This window comes from Phyllostomus discolor, chromosome 4, assembly GCF_004126475.2.
Source record: "Phyllostomus discolor isolate MPI-MPIP mPhyDis1 chromosome 4, mPhyDis1.pri.v3, whole genome shotgun sequence".
Lineage (NCBI taxonomy): Eukaryota > Metazoa > Chordata > Mammalia > Chiroptera > Phyllostomidae > Phyllostomus > Phyllostomus discolor.
The window spans coordinates 84,384,536-84,409,978 of record NC_040906.2 but is presented as its reverse complement, the minus strand read 5'-3'; the positions used below and the strand labels follow the sequence as shown (position 1 = coordinate 84,409,978).

Sequence of the window (25,443 nt, the reverse complement as noted above, 5' to 3'; positions counted from 1 at the left end):
GAAAAGGAACCAAAAAGATGCTGATTCAACCTCTGGCTCTGACAATATTAGTAAGTCACTGAACTTCTGTGACCTTCATATGTTAAATGTAGATATTACCATCCTCCTTACTACTAGATCAGGGATAAAAAGGTAAGTGCTTCAGTCAATAATTGCAAGCTAATTTTATGATTATTATTTCTTTGTACTGCAATAAGAAACAGAAATGGACTATGGTTCTAGCTCAGGACTAGCTAATGGATGAATTTCACTAATTGTACCACATGGATTTCCATTATTTCCACACCTTTACATACATGCCATGGTAAGTTAGCATAGAAGACCACCTCAATAGAAAGCAACTTTGTTCAAGACCATTCTGTAGCTAACGGCTTCATTTCAGTTCTAAGCCACATTTCCCAAAGGCAATTAGAATGGTTAATAGACTTGGTAAAAATGTTGATCTTATAGATTTTGGAAATGCTGAATATAAGATAATCATTTCCTAAGATTTATGAGATGGGGGAGATGAAGTTGAAATCAGTGAAATATTGAAACAAGCTAAAATGGCAAAACACATATTTGACTATTTTGCTTGTAGATCAAATCAAAATAAAAAATGGGGAGAGAACACAGGATATTTCAACAAATTTAGCTGAGTGATAAGTGGGATGGAGAATAGATAATTCATAGAAGCTGTTTCAGAGAAAGGAACCAATGAAAAATTACATAAATTCAGAAAAGTATGATCTATGAGATATTTGAACAGTGTCCCTGAAAAAATGCAGAGTCTACTATTTTTTTTCCAAACAGAAACCTTGAGTATAGATCTTATAAAACAAAGCCAGTATATTTTAATGTCAGTGCCTGGTACTGTCTATTTTGTAGTTGCTTCTTCTACTATGTGGAGACAGTCTAATGGTGGCACTTGAATTTTTGGGGGTGGGTGTTCACAGGCTTACACCAGTAGAACTTTGCTCATCTTACCTGCATTAACAGCCTATGAGAATGGGCTTTGCTGTATTTCAGGTTCAAGTGCATGACCCATCACTTTGTTGGTCCTACAATTTATACCATTTATATTCTTCCAAGAATCCCAAAGCTTTCTAGTGATAATAAGCAAGTAATTTATATCAACTAGAGAGAAGATTGGTGCAATTGGATGAAGAACATGGACTATGAATCCTTGGAAGACAATACTGGGTGTTTCTTTCCAACAGGAAAATGGATTGAATAAAGCATTGCTTGCCAGAGAGGCTTGAGAAATGTGTTTTAATAAATCGACAAGACTTTTTATAACTGCCATCATTGTTTGTCTATAAATTGTGTTTAAAGTGATGATTATTCAATACTTCCAGTGAATGAGTGGATAAAAAAACTCTGGTATATTTATACAATGGAACACTACACAGCAAAAATAAAGAAGCAGCTCCTACCCTTTGTGATAGCATGGATGGAACTGAAGAGCATTATGCTAAATGAAGCAAGACAGGCAGTAAAAGACAAATACCATATGATCTCACTTATAAGTGGAACCTAATTAACAAGACAAACAAGCAAGCAAAATATAATCAGAGACATTGAAATTAAGAACAAACTGACAGTAACCAGAGGGGAGGAGGTAGGGAAATAGTGGGGGAAAGAAGGGAAAGGGTTGTCCATGAGCATGTATAAAGAACCAATGAACAAAGCCAAAGGGAGATAAGATTGAGGGTGAAAGGTGGGATGGGTGGGGTGGGGGGGGGGAAGTGGTGGTGGGAAAATGGAGGCAACTATATTTGAACATTAATTTTAAAAAAAGGAAAAAATAAATAAAATGGTGAGTAAAGCACTTTATTTAATAATTTAAATGCTGTTCTTTAAAAAATTCTTTCATATTTTTAAAAAATTTAAATGACAATATTATTTTGTATTAGTTTCAGATGTACAGCATAGTGGTTAGCCAATCATTCATTTTAACAAGTGTTACATTTGATATTTTTAGTATCCAAAGTATATCATACATAGGTATTATGATGTTATTGACTATAACGATATTATTGACGATGTTTTCTATGCTGTACTTTACAGCATAGAAAAACATACAGTGATTGTTTTGTAACTTCCAATCTGTATTTCTCAATCCCCTACCATTTTTCATCTAGGATCTCAACAACCCTGCTTTTTAGCAACCATCAGTTTATTCTCTGTATATGAATCTATTTCTGTTTTGTTTGTTCTATTGCTTATTCCACATGTAAGGGAAATCATGTGCTTTTTTCTTTCCCTGACTGACTTATTTCACATAGGATAATACCCTCTAGGTCCATCCATGATGTTGCAAATGGTAGGATCCCATTCTTTGTAATGGCCAAGTAATATTCCATTGTGTAAGAGGACTGTCTGGAAAAGGTCCAACCATTGTTAATATAGTGCAAATGGTTTGTGAGACATCAATGTAATCTGGTAGCCAAGGAGAGTGGACTGGAATGCACATGGGTGAGCAATAACAAGTTGACTGTACTAGTCACTGGGGGCAGTAGATGCCACAGAGTACACATGCTCACTCAGTGGCATCTGAGTGAGCATGTGTACTCTGTGGCCATCACATTCAAAATGACTGAGCGAGTAGAGCAATGAATATGCATCAAATTTTGTGTTATGCTTGAACATTCTTCCATGGAATCTATTTGGATGCTTCAGAAGGCCACAGCTATGGGCAACTGGTGATTGGTAGCTTCATCATGAAAATGTACCTGCTCATGCATAAGGTCTCATGCAGAGTTTTTTGATGAAACATCCAATCACCCAAGTGAATCAGCCCCCTACAGCTCAGGTTTGGTGCCCTAAAACTTCTTGCTTTTCCAAAAACTAAAATCAGCTTTGTTTTTCTGTCTTGTTTTATTGTTTTTCAAGTACAGTTGTCTCCATTTTCCCCCAACACTCTTCCCTGTGCAATCTACCCCCACCTCCCCCCCTCAATCCTACCCCCCTTTGGATTTGTCCATGGGTCCTTTATACATGTTCCTTGATGACCCTTTCCCTTCTTTTCCCCATATACCCTCCCTGCTCTTCTCTGATTACTATCAGTTTGTTTTTTTATTTCCATGTCTCGGTTATATTTTGTTTGCTTATTTGTTTTGTTGATTAGATTCCACTTACAGTGAGATCATATGGTATTTATCTTTCACTGCCTGGCTTATTTCACTTAGCATAATGCTCTCCAGTTCCATCCATGCTGTCACAAAGAGTAGGAGCTCCTTCTTTCTTTCTGCTGTGTAGTATTCCATTGTGTAAATGTACCATAGATTTTTGATCCACTCATTTACTGATGGGCACTTAGGTTGCTTCCAGCACTTGGCTATTGTAAATTGTGCCGCTACGAACATTAGGGTCACAAGTACTTTTGAACTGGTGATTCAGTATTCTTAGGATATAATCCTTACAGTGGAAATGCTGGATCAAAAGGCAGTTCCATTTGTAGCTTTTTGAGGAAATTCCATGCTGTTTTCCACAGTGGCTATACCAGTCTGAATTCTCACCAACAGTATACTAGGGTTGCCTTTTCTCCACAATCTCACCAGCACTTTATGATGGCCATTCTGACTGGTGTAAAGTGGTATCTCATCGTGGTTTTAATTTACATCTCTCTGATGGCTTGTGATGCTGAGCATCCTAAATATGTCTCTGGGTCCTCTGTATGTTCTCCTTGAAGTGTCTGTTCAGGTCCTTTGCCCATTTTATAATTGTATTATTTGTTTTGCTAGAGTGGAGTGGTGTGATTTCTTTATATATTTTGGAGATCAAACCCTTGCCTGATGTGTCATTGGCAAATATATTTTCCATATAGTTGGTTCCCTTTTAATTTTGCTGATGTTTTCTTTAGCCATGCAGAAGCCTTTTATTTTGATGAGGTCTCATTTGTTCATTCTTTCCTTTATGTCCCTTGCTCTAAGGGATGTATCAGTGAAAATATTTCTGCTTGAAATATCTGAGCTTTTCCTGCCTATGTTCTCCTCTAGGACTTTTATGGTGTTGTGACTTATGTTTAAGTTTATTACCACTTTGAGTTTATTTTTGTGTATGTATAAGTTGGTGGTCAAATTTCATTTTTTTTTTTTTTTTGCATGTAGCTGTCCAGATCTCCCAACATCATTCATTGAAGAGGCTATTGTTACTTCATTTTATGCATCTGCCCTCTTTGTCATATATCAATTGACTATAGAGGCATGGGTTTATTTCTGAGCTCTCTATATTGTTTCATTGATTTATGTGTTCTTATGCCAGTACCATATTCTTTTGATTACAGTGGCCTCATAATACAGTTTGGTAACAGGTATTGTGATCCCTCCTGCTCTCTTCTTCTTTCTCAAAATTCTTGTGGCTATTTGGGGTCATTTATAGTTTCATATACATTTTTGAAATATTGGTTCTATATCTGTGGAATATTTCATTGGTATTTTGATACAGATTGCATTGAATTTATAAATTGCTTTGGGTAGAATGGACATTTTGATGATGTTAATTCTTCCAATCCATGAGCATGGTACCTATTCCAATTGTTTATATCTTCCTTAATTTTTTTTCTTTAGTGTTGTACAGTTTTCTGAGTACAGGTCTTTTACATCCTTGGTTAGGTTTATTCCTAGGTCATTTATTTTTCCTGTTGCTATAGCAAATGGGATTTTTTCCTGATTTCTGCTTCTGACATTTCATTGTTAGTGTACAAAATTGCTTTCAATTTCTGAATATTGAGTTTGTATCCTGCTGTTTTGCCAAATTCATTTATTCAGCCAACTAGTTTTTTTTTTTTTTTTGGTGGAATCTATAGAGCTTTCTATGCACACTGTTATGTCATAATCACCTTTGAAAGGAAAGAGATTTCAGATCTCTTTCTGAAAGGAAACAGATGTCGCTGAGATTCAGGAAAATATGACAGGCAGCTCATGGTGATTGGGAGAGCTGTTTTAGGTCCCATGGGGCCTACTTTGAAGGTGGCTGAGGCATCATTGTCCTTTGTACAATATTTCTTGTCTCTTGTATCTTCTTCAATAAATGTCTCTATTTTTCATAGTACATGGCTGGTTATTTACTGGACAGACCTTGTGTATGTACAACAGCTTATTCACCCACTTGTCCATTGATGGACAGTTGGCCTGTTTCCATAGCTTAACTACTATAAATAACGCTGCCATGAACATTGAACTGGGTATACATGAGAAGGAGCAAACTGTGCACTGAGGCCAACTTCCACCAGCAGCAAGCCTGGGGTCAGGTCTTCAAAATGCCCAGGGCACCCCAAGATCTACCTCCACTAGTCTCCACCTGATGGCTGCCTCTTAGACTTAGTCAGTGAATGAGCCTCTGGTGGCACTTGAGTTGCAAGAGTGTGGCATTCACCAGATTGACACAGGTTCAAATTCACTATGAGTGCTGGGTCTGAAGCCACTCAACTAAAGTCCCCTGATATACCAAGAGTAGCTGCTACCAGATGGGTGTTCAAAGATCTTTGTGGTGAGACAGCATCTCAGGGTATCATCAGGGTGAGGCCAGCAGAGTTTATTAAGTTCAAACAGACCAATATTCGGCTCTGCAAAAAAAAGGCCCTGTGCCAGTTTGGTGTGCAAGAAAAATATGGCCCCCCATCTTAGAGCCACACAACTCAGTCACTTACACTCTGATTCTGCCCAGACCTCTATACCCAGGGACAAGGCAGCTGACTCATCTGCAGTGTGTGAACTCTGCAGGGCAGAGTTCCAGGGAGTCTGGAAGGTGGGGCTATTCCATTTTCCCAGTCTGATGCAATATGGAGGGAAGTGCTCTACCCATAAAAGTTGGTGTCTTCTATATGGGTGAGAAACTAAGTACAGGGACCCTGTGGCTGTCTGTTTAGCTCTCTCCCTAGAACTGCAAACCCCAGTGTCTACTCACCCAGTGTCTATTCTGCCCTGCTCTGCCCTCCCTACCCTGGAGCTCAAGGTCAGTGACTACAAAGGAGATTTTGTGCACTATTGCTTTAAAAGTGTGCCTGGATATCTAGCAGACTCCTGTCTCCTTTGTGGACAGAAACCCCACTGATTTTCATAGTCAGATGTTATGTGTGGGCCTCTTCTTGGCTCTGGTGTTCTGGGCAGGGAAGCTTGTTCCTCAGAGGGAACCCCCATCAGCTAGGATATTTTTTAGGATTCTCAGCTCTGCCCATGGGAACAAGGCCAGTCCATTTTTTTTTTTTTTTTGTCTCCACCCTTTCTACCAGGCTTGTTGTGGCTTCTTCGGTCAATCCTTGGTTATAAGACTTCTGTTCAGCTAGTCTTCAGTTGGTTATTCAGGTTGATTGTTCTATATTTTAGTTGTAAATCCAGTTTTGTCTCAGGAGTAAGTGCATGTAACTTCCATTTACTCCACTGCCATCTTGGATCTCTTTAAATGCTGCTCTTGAAAGACTGCTTTTAGCATTTACTAAACAATCTTTTTATCAATAAAATAAACTTAAACATTCTACAAAAGCATAGAGCAGACCAAATCTTTCATTCTTCTATTTTAAAAATACTAAGTATTTACAATAAAAAACAAGATATTACACTTTGTATTCTTACCTTGAATTTCTCTGGATAACATATCATGACTGTCATTCTTTGCCTAAGGTGTGTATTCACCATGGTTAGCTTTTGTCAATGTAATCAATTAATAAGATTTGGAGGGGATGTAGAAAGGCATCAGGGCAGGAATTTTGAGTCTTCTGTTTCATAGCACCCTGATGGACTAAGTATGAGTCTCTTGGGAGGGCTTTTAAAGCCTCAAATCCCATTCATGTCACCTGTAGAATAGGGGGATTTTACTAAATACATGATACTGATTTTACTAACTTATCTCCACTCTCCTTATTGTAAAAATGCCTTAGTTTGCTTAAGGTCTTCTAAAGTTCCACCAGGACTAGACTCTATGATGCTTTGATTACATTTATGGACTGAGGGAGTGGAACTGAGAAAGTCAGTGCACCCTTTGTGATCCATGCGACCCAACAGAAATGAGATTCCACCTCTCCCAGTGCTCAGCTGACTCTTGGCTATGGTTAGCCTGCTTATACTTTTACTATCCCTTTGTTATGATGTCATTGCTAGTGCCCACACCCAGTGATAATGAATAATTGTAATTATGTTGAGGAGATATGCACAGTCTCTAAACAGAGAGAACTTGAAGGAGACCAAATGATTGTTTGAAGACTATATAAGGTGATGGAATAATATGACTTGGCCATAGGCTGTAAGTACTACAACACAGCACATGGGAAAACAAAAATGCCTATTTTACCTTTTTTGCAAAAGGGCCCTTCATATGGTGAATTGGTGCAATCACAGAAGTATCCACTGCGCTTCTCCACACACTTGCCCCCATTGTGGCAGATGCTGCCATAACTGCTGCAATGGCCTGGGCATCCTGGCCGGACTCCAGATGTGACCTTGGCCCTCTCCTCCAAGTCCAGTTTCTGTCCATTCAAGTGTAAGGAGCGTATGCATCCTAGAAAGCCTTTCTGTTTTGATGATGTTCCCCCTAAGTGGCAAAAAACACAAGCAAAAACATATAAGGTATCAAAGGGTTCCAATTTTCTTAAAGTTTGGAACTGGCATTCATAACAGTTAACAATTGTTCTATTGTGATGCTGTGGTTACTTTTCTACTAAAGTTTCTATTGAGAATTGGAAATTTAAAGAGCCTTGACAGAATGCATGCCTTTTCAGGCTGGGAAAAACACCCACCTCCAAATGTACACTCACAACAGTTTTTTAAGAGATTATATTTCATATGGAATTCTGTACTCTACACATTTAAGAGAGAATCTTTAAGATAAAAAGTTGTCATATTCTTTGCAAATGAAATAAAAAGTCTTTTTAGTATATACCAGAAATCTGAAGTTGAATGCATAGAGTGAAATTGTGCCTCTGGAAAAGTTAGAAGCAAGTTGCTAGGCTCATGAAATTAGAAAACTACAAGGAGCTTTGTAATGCTTATTTGATTAGTGCAATGTGATGAACTAGAGGGAGGGTGGATTTTAGAACCAGACAAACATGGAGTCAAACTCCATGTTACTAGATGATTAGCTACACTGACCACTGACTCACCAGAGCTTCAGCTACTTGATCTGTACAATAACAATAACTCTATTTCATGTGTTTACAGTAAGGCTTAGTTAAGATATAGTACATCCTCAATCACTGCTCTTTTGTATCCCTTCTTGTAAATCCTTATAATGGTATATTTATATCTATAACTATATGTGTATCTATCTATCTACCCATCCAACATATTACCCTCAACTTATTATTTGAAAGATAAATTTCTTCTAGAATGCAGAAAAGAATTGCTACCTCACTTTCTGCTGAGGGTACCTATTGACAGTTTCAGAGACATATGCAATACTTGTTGCAAATTTTTTAAGAACAGAATAGATTCAAAGATTCAGGGCATTTGTTACTGTTAGAAATCCAAGATTCTACTAACCTAAATGTCTAATATCAGAAAATGTGTATTGAGAAACAATAAGCCAGATATTAAGTTACAACCCATCAAAGGATATTTATTTTGTGTTGAGAATTTTGGAAGGTCCCAGAGAAGACACATGTTTGGCAATAAGGAACCCAGGTTCCATTCCAAATGCAATGCTTTGGACTAAAATCCATGCACATAGATTGTGGAGGACAATTGGGTCTTCTGGCTCTACACAGAATACTAATGGAAAGGAGGAGAAGGTGTGTTGGAAAACAACACAGACTAGAAACCACTTTTATTTTCTTTTTAAGTCACCTCTGCTTTCCAAGCCTCATTCATCTCTAGTCCTTCCTGTTGCAACTTTATTGAATCTTGGTCTAGCAAATTACCAAATAAAAATACCGGTATGTTCTCACCAAGGTGGATACAGATATGAGTTCCTAATGTGCTATTTCAGAACGGGGATATAGATTTAAATAAGAAACAGAGCTGTAAGTTAAAGAAATGAATATGTAAGATGATTTTTGCTGGCATCAGTCAGCATGGCAGGGTTGACAAGTAAATATTGGAAATGAAGATGGTGGCAACATAGGGTAGAAGTATGGAGAATTCTGCCTTCTCTGAATCACATCATATCATCAGACCTATAAATACATGTATGGCAGTCACTGTCTGCATCTAAAGACAGAATGTTCCTAAAGGATTAATCTAGTCTCTTACCCTGAATTAATGATAAAATACCATTGTATTTTCAGTTCTGGTAAGTGATACCCAAGCCAGCCAGGGGGTCAAACCCAAACTGCATTCTTCTGCCTATCTCAATTTTAGTGAGTGCATCTCCTTTTAGTCACAAGAAAAAACAATTAAAAATACAAACAGATTATAGGGCAAGGTTCATTGTTTCTTTCCTAGAGATTGTGTAGAATAAAGAGGAGAGGATTTATATAGTCAAATATTTTATTTTATTTTTCCTTCATTTTGTTGTTATTCCCTGTGGTGGATTTAAATAACTCTTCATATGTCTTCTTAGTGGCACTTTTATTCTAGCAGAGGTGGAGAATGAAGGATCTATTGCACATTATTATTTTTTTAAATATATTTTATTGATTATGCTATTACAGTTGTCCCATTTCCCCCCTTCTCTCCCCTCCACCTTGTACCCCCCTCCCACCCACATTTCCCCCTTTAGTTCATGTCCATGTGTCATACTTATGAGTTCTTTAGTTTCTACATTTCCCGTACTATTCTTGCCCTCCCCCTATCTATTTTCAACCTACATTCTATGCTACTTATTCTCTATACCTTTTCCCCCTCTCTCCTCCTCCCACCCCCTTGCTGCCTAACCCTCCATGTGCCCTCCATTTCTGTGGTTCTGTTCCTGTTCTAATTGTTTACTTGGTTTCTTTTGGTTTTTCTTTAGGTGTGGTTGTTAATATTTGTGAGTTTGCTGTCCTTTTACTATACATGTCTTTTCTTTATCTTCTTTTCTTAGATAAGTCCCTTTAGCATTTCATAAAATAAGGGCTTGGTGATGATGAACTCCTTTAACTTGACCTTATCTGAGAAGCACTTTATCTGCCCTTCCATTCTAAATGAGAGCTTTGCTGGATAGAGCAATCTGGGATGTAGGTCCTTGTCTTTCATGACTTGGAATATTTCTTTCCAGCCCCTTCTTGCCTGTAAGGTCTCTTTGGAGAAATCAGCTGACAGCCTGATGGGAACTCCTTTGTAGGTGACTGTCCCCTTACCTCTTGCTGCTTCTAGGATTCTCTCCTTCATTTTTACCTTGGCTAATGTAATTATGATGTGCCTTGGCGTGTTTCTTCTTGGGTCCAACTTCTTTGGGGCTCTCTGAGCTTCTTGGATTTCTTGGAAGACTGTTCCCTTTGCCAGATTGGGGAAGTTCTCCTTTATTATTTGTTCAAATACGTGCTCAATCTGTTGCTTTTCCCCTTCCGATTCTGGTACCCCTATAATTCGGATATTGGAACGTTTAAAGGTGTCTTGGATGCTCTTAATCTTTTCCTCAATCTTTTGAATTCTTATTTCATCATGCTTTCCTGCTTGGTTGATTCTATCTTCCTTCTGGTCCACTGTAGTGTTTTGAGACTCATATTCCTTCCTTTCACTATTGGCTCTCCTCCGCGTGTCTTCCTGCATCTGTTTTATGGTAATCTGCATTCTTTCATCTAAATTTCGTCCAAAATCCACCAGTTCCGTGAGCTTTCTGATCACCAGTGTTTTGAACTGCGCATCTGATAGATTGGCTAATTCTTGGTCGCTCAAAAGGATGAGTCCTGGGGGACTGATCTGCTCTGTTGAAAACATATTTTTTTTTCCCCTGTCTCTCCTTTTTTTTTCAGTCTGGTTGCTCTTGTTACGGTGGGGGGCGGAGCCTTAGGTGCTCACCGGGGCTGGGCACCCCAGTCGCTAGATTGTGACGTTATATGTGGGGGTGGGGCGGGAGCAGGAGCGGGGCGGGAGAAAACAATGGCGGTAGTTCCGTTCTCCTGGACTCAGACCCTTGTCTGGGCTTCTGGGCCGCGAGTTCTGCCCTGGTCCACAATCGCTACCCCTCTGGGTCTGCCAGCCGCAGCTTGCGTACTCAGGGATCACCGCTGCCTTCTTGCGCCCCCGGATGGCTTTTGCGCCGATTTCGCGCCAAACCTTCCCCCGACCTCCGCGCGCCGCCTACCCGAGCCAGCCCCGTGCCTGCCTGGCTCGTCTTCTCCTACCAGACCGGATGAACGCGTCTACTTCAACTTCTTGGCTGCCCGACTTCCATTCAGATAAATCCTCTGCCGGATCTGGGTGTTATTCTGATAGTAAATTATTGTTGTAAATTATTGGTTTTCTAATCTTGGTTGTACGAGGAGGTACGGTACGTCCACCTATTCCTCCATCTTGCCGGAAGTAGTTCTCGATCTATTGCACATTATTTTTGCATGTGACTCAGTCAAAAATTTCTAAATGGAAAGAGTGACTAGGGTGGTTCCTCTGACAGAAAAGCATCCCCTGATGTTTGAGACATAGTATAGTGAAAATGACCCCAAAAATGGGGAATCAGTGCTATCCCAGGTGCTGACAAAACACAATGACACAATGGTCTAAGAACTCACTGGCAAATTAACTAAGTATTAGGTTTTACCTGACTGCTTTTTATTTTTTACAAGGGAAAAGAAAAACAAACAAAAATTAGAGTTTAGGCTCCTTTATTTTTTATGGAGAGCCAATAGAAGTAATGCAAGTGCAGGCAAAAGCAAGTTTACAGTTGTTTGTATGGAAAGTAATACAATAATTAATTAGCAATACAAGAATAAACTCTGTGTTTTGTGTACTCACAACTGTAAACTTACTTTTGTTCACCCCTGTATGTAGACTCAGTATAGAATAATTCTAAAATGATGTTCCCCACTCACACACTCATACCCTGTCAGGTTGTCAGTGCCCTCCATTTCTGACATTATCTACTCTGTGTACAATATGTGTTAGAGGTGTGAATCTCTGCTAAACTTGAATACTGGGCAGAAATGCAGCCACAGTTATCCCTACTCCTCTTCTCTCACAGCCCTTTCCCCACAACCAGTCCTGTGGATCTCCTCTTCCAGATATCTTGAACCCATCTGCTCCCTTCCACACCCAGAGCCACACACCACTTGAATTCCAGCAAAAGACAATTGATGTCTTTACTCTCAGCTCTGACTCTTTCATCCACTCACCACCTTGCAAGCAGAGAGATCAACCATATGTAAAAATTTAATTCTGCCAGACCTGTTTTATACCCTTTGAAGAATAGTCATATGTGGAAAAATAAGCTCCAATCCTTAGCACAGCTGATATACAATGAAAGGTCTTGTCTCTACTTATCTCTTCACCTTCCTGCTCTGACTTCAGGGTATCAGGCACCTGAATTGTTAATGGCTCCCCCATGCCCATGGTGCGTCTTGACTTTAGACCTTATCATGTACCTTGTGTTTATGTCATATGGTACCTTCCTCCATGCACTTCACAGCACTCCTCCTTCATCCCTACCATCACAAACACACACACACCTACACTCATATGCACATATTCCTCAGTTTATATATTTCTTGCCCACCCAGTATTTATTTTAACTCTTTGCCTATTTTTTAAACAGAAGCCATTTTTAAAAATTCTAGTAAGTATTCCACTAAAGAATCAGAAGATCTGCTAACAATGAATTTGCTTCCTGAATGACAAAACTCAGGTGCACTAAACGATGACCTGCATGCACTCTCCAATGGCCACATTCTTACCAGGATCACATCAAACATTCACATTGCCTTCCTGGCCCTTGTGGATTTGTCTGCAGCTTGTCTAGAGTTTACACAAGGTTGAAAGAACAACAACAGGAATGTAGCATTATCCTTAAAGCTGCTGAAAATCATTTAACGGAGTCTCATACTTAACCCACAAGTAGTTTGAGAATCAGAAAAATGTCTCTAATTCTAACAAAAACAAACATTTTTACTATATGCTAGAAACTTTATAATTAACTAATTGAATGACTGTATGATGAAAAAATGAATTATCCATATTATTCACATTAGATAGTTGAAAAAACTTAGTGTCACAGACACTGTTTTGGCCAGAGTCAAGGATCAAACATATTTTTAAAAATTGTATTAATTTATTTTTAGAGAGAGGAGAAGGGAAGGGGAAAGAAGAGGAGAGAAACATCAAAGTGAAAAAGAAACATCACTATTTGCCTCACTCATGCCCCTAACTGGGGACCTGGCCTGCAACCCAAGCATGTGCCCTGACTTGAAATTGAACCAGCAACTGTTCAGTTTGTGGGACAGTGCCCAACAGACTGAGTCACACCTGAATTTATATAACAGAACCAGGAGTTGTACTGAGATCTCTTAACCTTCAAAGCCTGTATATCTTCACAGCCCTAAAATCCTAAAATGAGCTATTTGATTAGACAATTTGGACCGGTACTACAAATGAGTGATTATTCAACTTCCTTCTCCTGGTGTTTTACATGGTTTCTTCTCCTAAGTGACATATATACATATATTTATCCTCTTGACTTTCATATCACTCTTGCTGACAACTTACACCATTAGCTAGCTGTCCTCACTAGAAGCTCTGTTAGATGAAACTCTTCAGTTGGCTCCTGGTATTAGCATGTTCATTGTAATGCTATTTCTTTGGACTGAACATGAATCAATTCTTAAATATGTGGCCGTCATCATTTTCAGCCTGTCTTAGAAAACCTCCATGCGTCCTCGGGACAAATGCTCAGTGATTCCAGAGACACAGCTCAATTTCTTGTGCCCTCCTTGAGCACAAGTATAAGGGCCTCTGTTCTCTTTTGTGCCCTCACCACAGTTGACACGATTTACCTGAATATAGGGATATTTCCTATATTCCCAATTTCCTGCCAGTGTGGAAGCAAGAGAAACACTTTGGATCTCTGCAACTTTATTATTTACCAAGACAGTGTAGGATTTTCCCCAAGGAGTTATAAGTTGGTAATAACTATAGTTTATTTTGACATAGACAAAGAAATCAAGCTGAAAAGGTGGAAAACTAAGTTCCATGAAAGACAAGAAAGATGGAAATAATGCCACATAAAAATGAGACTCACAGAACAACATCTCTACAAATGTCCACTCTATAATTGCAGCACATCTAGAAAAAGTTGATATTGTCAATACCTAGAGAAAATGAGACTTTTCCTTGCTGCTACACATACATAGGCATGAGGCTAAAGATGTCATTCTTTTTTTTTAAGATTGTATTTATTTTCAGAGAGGGAAGGGAGGGAGAAAGAGGGAGAGAGAGAAACATCAATGTGCAGTTGCTGGGGGTTGTGGCATGCAACCCAGGCATGTGCCCTTACTGGGAATCGAACCTGAGACACTTTGGTTTGCAGCCCACACTCAATCCACTGAGCCATGCCAGCCAGGGCTAAAGATGTCATTCTTAATGATGTACATAGAGATAGTAAATCCTGACAATGTAAAAAATTAGTTACCATACCCATCATTTTCATTCTGCAGATGAAAAAATGAGTATGCTTAGTCTAGTTGCTTCTCTACCAAGGCCTCATGGACCGCTGGCAATTTACTTGGAATTCATACCCAGATCTCCTTATTTCACTGTTTGCCAAGGGTGCAAGTTCTTGGAATCCTCTTGCCTCATTCTCATAGTGACTGGCACATTAGCAGGGAAGAGCAAAGCAGATGGATGAAACCTCTGAGAATATCAAAGGTGGAGCAATCACAAGCAATCAGTATACATTTCAGAAGCCATATGTTATAAAGTTTCTCCTACTCTGTTAAAGAAAATGTGATCAGTGAAAACGCATGGTTGTAAATGTAACTGTAACTATTGTGGTTATAAAAGCCTGGAGTAAAAATATTATTTCTGGGAATCCAGTGTGAATTGACTAATGTTACCAGAACTTCAACTTCACATTCCAGTATCAAGGGCAATACAAAGAGGTCCACCTTATTCTATGAAATTCAACCCATTTCTGGTTCTCAGGAAGCACTTAGGAACACAGAGGCAATAACGGTGATTACCATGTTAAATGACTGAAAGATAGTTCAGTGGCTAAAGATATCTGGTCAGGCACAACCAAATTAATATTTACGTACAACCACATTCAATTTATCACAGTAAAGAAGAACATACTAATATCTTTTCCAGCCCAGCAAATAAAAATATTCAGTGTCTCTAAATTTCAAAATGATAGGGAATCCAATTCTCTATTTGGGTTGCTGTAGCTAAATAAAGCATGTTCTTATTGTTGTTGTTGTTTTGATTTTTGCTCTTTTTTTTTTAACCACTAAATTATAAAACTAGAAATATCACAACCTCAGCATTTTGAGATACCTTATATTTCTAAATGGATATATCACTGAACACTAAACAACAAAACTCAAATCCACAGACTAAAATAACCTCCAACAGCATTTTTCTTCTCCATGTATATCAAGACAAATTCAATAAAGCTGAGTAACATCTGAGATGGAATTTATTGGAGAGAAACAGAAGCAGGTGCTCTTGCCACAGCTGACCTTGGGTCCTCTGACTTTGGCTCCACCTTGAACAAGGTGTCTCCTCTAGACCCATCTACATACTTCTATAACTCAATATCTTTGTGATCAGTTTAATTGAAATATCTACAGAGAAACACCTGCCATGAAATACAGCTGCCTATTTTGTCCTGTTGACTTGCAGAAAATTATCACATATTCAGGACATATGATAATCATTGCTATATGAAATTTTCATGAAAGTATCAAACATTATTCCATTTTTATACACAAATTTCATCCTGAAATATTTGTGAAGACTGAAGAGAAATTAAACTTTGGCATGAATATAATTTATAAAATTTCAAACTACTTGAATTTATTTCACAAAAAATCTTGATTAACAAACTTCTTTAGAGAAATAAAGTGATATTTAAAGAGAATTAAAACATCAATATAAATTTTAAAATTATTTTAATAATTAATCATATCACTTAAATAGGCTATTAATTAAGTAAATGTCTTATAATCATAACATTGTTTTAATCACTTATATCATAGCTTCTGCTAGATCTGAAAAACATGACAGATGAAGAAGGAATGATTCCTGTTGAGAAAAGAGAATATGACATATTCTCTTACTTTTCTTTTAGCTTACATGCTTTCAGTGACCACTTTTTTCAGGGCTAAAAATTTTACAAACCCAAATATAAAAGAAGCAAGTAAAAACACCAGTTGATTGATGATGGAATGTTGTTACTTACAGGAAGGCTATGTAGTGTGAGAGTTGGTTAAATTTTTAAAAAAAGAAGAAAAAAATTAAATCTGGGGAGATTGGCAACTTTTGGAACCCATTTATATCATTGTTTTAAGCATCTGAACTTCAAATTTTATGTAAAAGAAGCTTCTTTGGTTTAATAATATTACAATATCCCTAACATTTATGGCTATTTTTGTACTTTAAAGCTTTACCTGCCCTGCTCAACATATTTATAAAAAATCCTTTCTAAATTACAGCTATAAGACTGATCTTTCTGACTTGGACTAGTGTAGCTAAATTCTCTCTCTCTCTCTCTTTCTCTCTCTCTCTCTCTCTCACACACACACACACACACACAACTGTGAGCTCTTTGAAAGCAGTGTCACTGCACAATTTGTCTGTCAGTTTCTACCATTCAACAAGGAGTCCGATGTACATTATGTTCTCAGTGACTATGAAATGAATAAATGAATGACTCAGTGAATGATGTCTGCAATTTTCCAGTCCCCTATGATCAGCAGTGGTAGCCAGTTCAGATGAACAACTTGTCTAAAGCCTGACCTGAGTCTAATGGAATCAATGAGCAGTGGAGAGTCATTTGCTTGGGGGTGAAGACTGCTTTATGTGCAGGTGTAAGGCAGCCACCCAAGTAATATGATTTTACGGAGTATCAAAGAAGCTCCTAGTTTAAAAATCAATAGTTTCTTCCCTCATCATATTACTATATTTGATCTTAGCCAAAAGGGCGAGAAGTGATCATCATATTACTGATGACTAAAATCCATTTTAGATGGTACAGCATATTTCATTACACTGTTATGATAATTCCTAGGAGTTAAGTATCAGCCAAAAGGGGAAAATGTATCCCACTGACTTTAAGTTGGCACTGCTAGGGTGTAAATAGCTTATATATTATTTTTCTAAGAGTATTACGATTATAAAAATAAAAATAATAGAAGTCCCTAGATATGTACAAGGATAAAAGATACAAAGAGGTCTGAGATCACCTCAGAATTTGCTACATAATCTTTTTCTGGCATAATCTTTTATTGCTGTGGCTAATGAAGCAAGCAAGAAAGAATTTGTAAAATAAAATTTACAATTATAAATGTTTTATATCATATTTTATTCATTTCTTTGGTTTAAAATAAAAGCAATTTCTCTTAGGCCTGGTCACAGGATGGTTTTGCAGGGATTTTAGCATAAAGAATGCCTTAAGATTCTCCTGGCTGGCGTAGCTCAGCTCAGTGGATTGAGTGCGGGCTGTGAACCAAAGTGTCATAGGTTCGATTCCCAACCAGGGTACATGCCTGGGTTGCAGGTCATAACCCCCAGCAACCACACAATGATGTTTCTCTCTCTCTCTATCTCTCTCCCTTCCCTCTCTAAAAATAAATAAATAAAATCTAAAAAAAAAAAAAAAAAAAGAACACCTTAAGATTTCCCCTACCTACAAACAGCTGGCTGTTCAGCTGAAGTCGGAAATGGCCCTCTTCCAAAGTCTCCCTGCTCATCCTGGGAAGGCTGTCCACCTGGAGTGAGGTCACCTTGAGGTTCCTCTCGGCCCGAACATAATGCCATTGGTTGTCATTCAGAAGAGAAGGAGACTGGACTACGAGCTCTATGGGACCATTCCCAACATCAATGGCAAAAGTGATCTCAGAAGGAGCTGAAACCAAAAAAGGAAATAGGTAGAAAGATGAAAGAAGTCATCAATGCATTTAGGGCACAAACATATTGTGACTAAATAATATAAACAATCATAAGTCAATAGCTAGGTAAAGAGGAGTTCAGTAGAAACCCCTGCAGTATTAAAATTAACCTTGATAGTCATATATACCAAATACTATGCCTCAAGATTTTATTTTGGTTCAGTCAGTTCTGAGTCTGAGAATTCAGGTAATAGTGTAGGGACCTGCAATACCAATGTCAATCTGATATATATATATATATATATATATATATATATGCCAAAGTTCTGGGTATTCTGTGTCCATTGTTGGCTTCCTGTCTTCTTTGATATGTATAGATACTGGGTTAGCTAGGCAGCTCCACTCTTTTAGGGAAACGACTCATGGCCTGGAATATCCAGTGCACTTCTCCATGTTATTTTATCGATACATGTGATGTAAGCATTTGCACTAAGATTAAAAAAAGAGAGAGAGGCTCAGAAAGTTTAAGTGTCTGTGCAAGAAGACATAGCTGCAAGTGGTGGTGTTTGGTATGAAACACATGCACCTCCCTCCCCACTCTGGTCTCCTTCCCTGACTCTGCCCTTCTATATCAATCTACATATCATACAAGCCAGTTGCAGCCAGTGAGGGTCTGTCATACATATAATGATATAACAATGATAATAGTGTAGGAGGGTGCAGCCAAAGGGTCCCCAAATAGAGATTTGGAATGGGGTTCAGAACTCAAGGTGTCCAGGAAATATTAGAAAAATATATAGAATGTCCTCACCCCCCACCCCAGGGGAGGGGAGAAATGGAGCAGGGCCATTTAGAGCTCTTTCCCATAGCAACAGCCTTGCAGCTACCCTCTGGCGTGGTCTTTTAGCATATCTATGGCCTTTGGCTGGTTGCATGGATATGTTAAATAGCTCTGGCCAAGCTCTAAGCCAGGGAAATGGAGGTAACTTTCCCTAGTTACGGAGCCTGGGAGGCAACTCCCCCTGGTTACTGCGCCTGTACCTGCGTGAGAACTTGGAAATGATTGGTTCCATAACATGGGGCCACACCTGCCCAGACCCACAATGGCAGTCCAGTAAAGCTGGAAGGCTTTGAGAGTTCTGGCATGTGAGGCCGAGTGTGGGAGGAGTCGGAAATGGGGCTGCAGAAGAAGATTGGCGCGGGACTTAAAAACCCAGACTTGGCGGCCATTGAAGAGAGAACCATGCAGCTCTGGCAGTGCAGGGAGGACAGCAGCCACTGAGGAGAGAGTACCATGCAGCTTCAGCAGAGTGGGGACTCCCGCAGCCGTGCAGACACCGTCCGGGATGCAGCCGCCTGCAGCTCCTCTACCACCCGGCTCCGAGCCCCAGCCAGCTCTGCAGCCAAGGCCGAGAGAAGGGGCCACCAGTAAGTGACTCGGGAGCACCGGGTCACTGCCCGGCTGCCACAGCCACCGCCAGGCCTCCACAAGGTGCGCCCGCGCTCTCACCTCTCTCGGGCTCAGCTAACCTTGCAGCCACCTGCTCTGGCCAGGACACAGTGAGCTCCCCACTAGCCCTCTCGGTGCTGCTGCTGCTGCCGCCGCCGCCGCTGCCGCTGTCGCTCTCCCAGAAAGAGGGATCAACCCCCTCCCGCCCCCCCCCCCCCCCCCCCCCCCCCCCCCCCCCGCAGCCATGGGAAGAATCACCACTCAGCTTTAGCTGGCGATCCTGGCAATACAACCAGTGGTACTGGGAACTAAGGAAGGACTGCCAGCTGAGCACAAATTACTAGGAAAAACCAGGAGCTGCCTAAGCCACGGACTTCTATTTCTTTTCCTGAGATACGGTACCCCAGACTGGGCAAAGGGGGGAAGGAAGGACTGTGTGTTTGTGGGTGTTTCAAGGGACTTTGGGATTTTAACAAAGACATTAAGTCATTACTTTTAGTTTGTATAACTTGAATAAATAACTCTTTTCTTTTTCACCAATCTCTAGCATGGAGAGCTATAATTCTCTGGCTTAGAGAAAGGTGAACTTAGTACAGGGGGACCCCAGGAGAAATGGGGATTAATTCCCTAGCATTTTGGGACTCTCTTCCCTGGTGGCCAGTCGGGGAGGATCATGGGAAACCACATGCGCAGTAGCTTTAATGCAACTACTTGTATATACTCAGTAAAAGCCCACCACAACTAGCCAGGAAGGATCCGCTCTATAAGCATAAAGTCCCTCCAGCCCATGAGGTCAATCTCTGCTTGGAGTTGGCCTGCTCCCATGTTCTCTTCTATGAACTCTGGGTGTTCGGTTCAATTCTTTGTCCCGATCACTAAGAACCTGGTTACCTGTGCCCACCTGTGACAATAGTGGTGGTGATAGTTGTGGCAGCAGAAGTCATAGAGCCATAGAGAGATGGAAAAAGAGAGAGAAGTAGGCACAGCACAGTAGGTACAGTGAACTCTGTCAGGAACTGTACTAAGCACTGACCATAGATTCTATCATTTTCATCCTCAAAACAACCCTATTAGAAAGGCTTTATTTATATCTCCATTTTATAGGTAAAAAAACTCTTAGAATTGTGAGTAATTTTCTCTTTCTCAGATACTAAGCTTAATCTTACTTCAAACTTAGAATTATCTTTTCTCAATTGAGTATATCCTCTTATATATGCTAGTATTACACAATTTTTTTCTAAATCTAAAAGAAATGGAGGTTAAATTATAAATTGCAGTTAAGGAGTAGACAGTCCAATTCAATAAATAGAACCTTCATACATCAGACCTTCCCTTTTTTTCTAGCACCTTGAAGTTGTCCCCTTTCCTTTACCCCTAAAACAGAACACGGGTATTTATTGCAGCTGCAAGATCTGATAAAGTCATCAGCTGCAAGATCTGAATTATCAGGTCAGACACCACCCTGGACCACTCCCTCTTTAGCTTTAAACCCTAACTGAAAGCAAGTCTTGGTATAAAAAACCTCAATCTGCAGAATTTTAAGTAATTGAGAACTTGAATTATTTTGCATTCTGGCAAATGTGAGTCCTCGCTTAGAGGAAAAACAATGACATAGAGGCCTTTAATGTAGGAGACCATTCTGTGTGGCATGGACCCAGCTCTCTTTCGAAGATGCACAGGACCCACGCCCAGGGATAGATTCTCCTGTGGGGAATCAGGCCTGCAATGTGCCTAGGCCACTTTGAGTCTTGCTCTTGCTAAAAAGCTCCCTCATCCTGAATTGAGGACTTTTACTGCAAAGTAACTTCCTAAAATCCATGTGAAACCTTCCAAAGATGAGTGTAACTAGTTCAACCACTTTTGCCTTTTCGTTTGCAAATATCCCTCTTCTGTGATGTGATTAGCAGCGTTGGCTCCTTTGTTTTCTGTAAAAGGTAACCACCTAAAGTGAACCTGGGCATAGTGAATGAGGACCATCATGTATGTAATGTGCCCAGAGATGGAAATAAAGGCCTATCATGGCGAAGGCCAGGGCTTTTGCTCCCCTTCAGAGAAAAGCTACGTTGTCCCTTTTCCTCCACCGGATTCAGTAGTCCATGTGAAGGTCTCATTTCATCCACAATGATGTAGACACTGCGGGCCAGTGCCTGCATCACTTTAAAATGGAATTTGAAAGTGTGGACTCTGGAGTCTTCATAACCTCAGGTAGGTGTTGCACCTTGTTCCGTCTCAGTTTTCTTATTTGTAAAATGAGAAATAAAAAACTGTACCTAATTGTCAGGTTGTTTATAAATTAATCCTGATAGATTTTAAATTTTTATTAAATGTAATATCACTTGCATTTAAGAAATTTTTGTACAATCCAAAATATAGTACCAAAAAGTACAAATTGGACATTGAAATGTAATAAACAATAAATCATTGCTTATTACCATGTGATAATAAGCCACAACATTAGCTGCTGCTTGGATGAATCAAATGGCCTTGAAGCCTAATTTTTATTAAATTTACATTGGGGTTATTATAGTTATATTATGAAATAGTTGGCACTCAACTCCACATCTTTTCCAGGCCAATTTAGGTACAAGGGATCTTATTTCACACTAAAGCCACCAGTCTCCTCTCTTAATAGTCTTGATTGCTGGAGTAAAAGGAGATCAAAATCACCAATTAACAATATTTCTTTGCTTTATGAATTGTGTGTAATTGCAAAAGGAACACATAGTGAATGATAATTTGCGGGAGAAGTGTATATACACTCCAGCTATCTCCTCTGGTTAAAGCTTTTTGCTATTTTTCTGGAGCTCTTAAATATCTGATTTTCTGCTGGGGAGACATGAGTTATGCTTTCAAGAGTATAGGATGAGGTCACATTATTGTAATATGGTCAACTGCCTCAAGCAAACTATAGAAAACATCAATTTTTACACAGATGAATGAGACTCTTAATGACAAGCATGAGTCTTCATGGTTATGGGTATAACAAGGGCAAGATGATGGGAGCAATCTACCCTTGTGTATAAGAAATAAGAAGGTACCCCCAGTGTGGCAAGCAGAAACACTAGCATAAGCACCTGAAAGTAGATCTGTTTCTACTGATCTACTTTGTACCACTATATCTACATATAAGTCATAACAGTCCTCTATCGATTTTTTTTAGTCTAAGTATAACAAATGCTGATGTTAGTGTAATTTTAATAATATACATATGTAAGTCTCAAATAGTACTTTCTATTACTCCTCATTTAGAATGTATTCTACTCTAGAGGGAAATTAATAGAAAGAACTTCACATATGCTGCTGGGTTCTGAACATGCAAACTCAGACATACAGGGTAGGACAAAAGTAAGTTTACAGTTGTTCATGTGGAAAATAATATAATAATTAATAAATTATTATAAAAGAATAAATTCTGCATTTCACCTACTCACAACTGTAAACCTACTTTTGCCCCATCCTGTATTCATTTATTTTTAAGAACAAGAACTGAAGTTCTGATTTTTCAACTTTATAATTACTGACCTGTCATTATTTAACTAAAATCTGTTGAAACACATGAATATATAGTACCACAGGGGTTGTGGACAAAATTGCTTGCAAAGAGAGCTCAAGCAAACTGAAATACTCAGAAATCCTTTAAGTTTTACCAAATAGAATAGCAATCTATGATGAATTTTCTGGGGAAAATATTTTAGTATGATTTTTTATTACAGAGATATCTGAAAGTTATTAGATGTGATTCTGAAAAATATACATAGAAAGAATTGAAATATTTTTAATTTATTGTAAAATTGGATTTGTATAAATCTGTACCAAATGTATTCTTATGGTGAAAACATTTCCTGCAATTTATACATCTATTTTTCAATATAAAAATTAATTTTAAATTTATAAAAAATATCTGTTGATAAATATGAGAGAAAATAGGGGATAAATCTGATTATAGTATATTAAACAGGAGCATGCAAAGATCAATTTTGATGAAGTCATTCACAGATTTGTAGAAGTAAAGCCTAAGAAGTAGAAATGTTATTGTTCTTATTGTTACTGAACAAAACAGTATGCAGGTACGATTTTCCCTTTTTATAAAAAGTAATTAATGCAATTGAAAAATATCCAACTATTATATTGTCTTCTTCTTGTATTGGAATATTTTTATTAACAGATTATGTATTAAAGTTTAATGATAGGGCATCTTGCGATCTGCATTTTTTTATTTTTAATTTAACTTATATATCGAATATAGAATGTTAAAAGGTGATCCATTGTGGCATCAAATGCACTAAATACACCAAAGTTCATGGTGAAGTGGGAGAGAAACACTGGGAATTCTCATTAGGTAGAGACTCATTTCTAAAGGTAAGAAATAAGTGAGGATATTACTTTTAGAGCAAAAATACAACAAAAAAGTAGATGACAAATATGGATAGAAAGCATAATAATAGACCTTCAGCTTTCCACAGAAATTGTCATGAACATATTCTGTCGTGTGGAAACTTGAAGTCATAGGTGAGAAACACCCACAGATCATCTCATAAAGGTCACTGCCATAGTTATCCATGGAAATTTAGGGAATACACTATTTTGATGAGACAACGACTAAATACTAATAGGTGATGATAATACAAAAACATTGGAAGGAACTAGAAATTGTCATTGTTAATTTTACAGATGTCCAGTGACATTAATTTTTCAGTATAAATTGGCACTCAGTGACAAAGTTAAGACTGGAGTTTCTTCTGTTGAGCAATTATATTAATTCATAAACGAGGGAACTTACAGCTTATTTCAAGTCGGATGAAGTCTGTAATGCCAAGGTTTTCTAGAAAAACTCCAGATAAAGCCGTGGTTTTAAAAAAGAAGGAAATATCAGCACTGAATTCCGCATGGAAGGTAGGAAAGTGTAGGTAGGAGGCTTCTGTATAAAATGAGACTGCATTCCAGAAGTGCCCTGCAAATAAGAAAACCCTTAAGCATGGCTTACTGTTTGCCAATGGGGTATAGAAAGCTGTAAATGTAGGTGATAATTCTAAAGCTTGGGGGAAACTGGATGGAAAGGGGTAAGGGAATAAAAACATACTGTGCTTATGTAATGCAGAAAGAAAAGTGCTTTCCATTAGTACTCACGGTCACCATAGCAACGCAGAGGACCAATTTTCCAAGCAGCTTCTGAGTTTGATCTGTTGGTGTCAGTGATAACTATCTGAGTTACAGGCAAGTGGTCTTTGAAGGAAAGAAAACCAGTATCATTTGTCCTGAAAAACATCAAGTTAAGACAAAAGGAGAAAAGGTGGATAACACAGGGACTCTTTACCAAGACTCCTCTTTAGAGAATAATTTTGGTAGTTGCCACAGGGTGGAGCAGGATGGAGGGTAACAGTGAGCCTTTCATCTCCTAAAAGTGTGTGAAAAGCTGCAATGCCAATTACAAAACCCATGGCTAGCTTCCAAAAACAAGCTGACTTTGCATTTTTCCTAAGTCTTTCAAGAAACACAGGTAGTTTTCATATCTTCCTTTTGCTTGTTGTAGCTAAGACCACCCACTAGCCCCATGCAGTGCTAACATAAAAGAAATATTGCCTCTCTCTTCATAGCTCTTCCTACAGAGATAGGCTATCTCAGGAACTTGTTTGAAATAGGCATCACAAAACCCTATTACAGCTTATTTGTGAAATCACTCCAAGCACTTGTTTTAGCCACCTGCCAGCCATCTTAATGAGCATAGGTGTTGGGAACCATCCTGCCTGGTATCAGAAGCTGTAACCCCCACCAAGGCTAAGGCTGAGGTAACAACCTTGGACCGTAAGCCACCAAGGAGACAAAAGCTTATCTCCCTGGCAGGAGCACTACTTCTGCTCCTTTTACTTCACCCTGCCTGGCCCCCAGTGCTTGGTCAGTTAGCCAATGACAGGTAAGATTCCCCAAGGGGGGAACAACCTAAGACAGGCACTATCACATGGGGGGCCCTCAAGGAAGGACTTTGGGGGCTACAGCAAAAGGGGGTGATGGACCCCCGCCCCTTGGCTTTGACAAACCTGAGTCCTCATTGTCTGCGAGAAAATCTCCTAATCTCTTGGCTGCCTTACTTCCCTTGCTCCACCTAAGCCTGAAACAATGACAGAGG

At 39.0% G+C, this 25,443-nt stretch overlaps 1 protein-coding gene across 1 annotated transcript in view; it reads right to left on the bottom strand.

Moving 5' to 3' along the window:
• The window catches only part of CNTNAP5 (contactin associated protein family member 5), a 959,167-nt gene that overhangs the window by 149,027 nt on the left and 784,697 nt on the right, over nucleotides 1–25,443 (bottom strand). The window contains exons 15-18 of the mRNA XM_036022576.1: nucleotides 24,447–24,574; nucleotides 24,100–24,270; nucleotides 17,668–17,886; nucleotides 7,270–7,509 (exon numbers count right to left, since the gene is read on the bottom strand). Of these exons, the coding sequence (XP_035878469.1) occupies nucleotides 7,270–7,509; nucleotides 17,668–17,886; nucleotides 24,100–24,270; nucleotides 24,447–24,574 (758 nt within the window). The remainder of the gene's footprint in view (nucleotides 1–7,269; nucleotides 7,510–17,667; nucleotides 17,887–24,099; nucleotides 24,271–24,446; nucleotides 24,575–25,443) is intronic.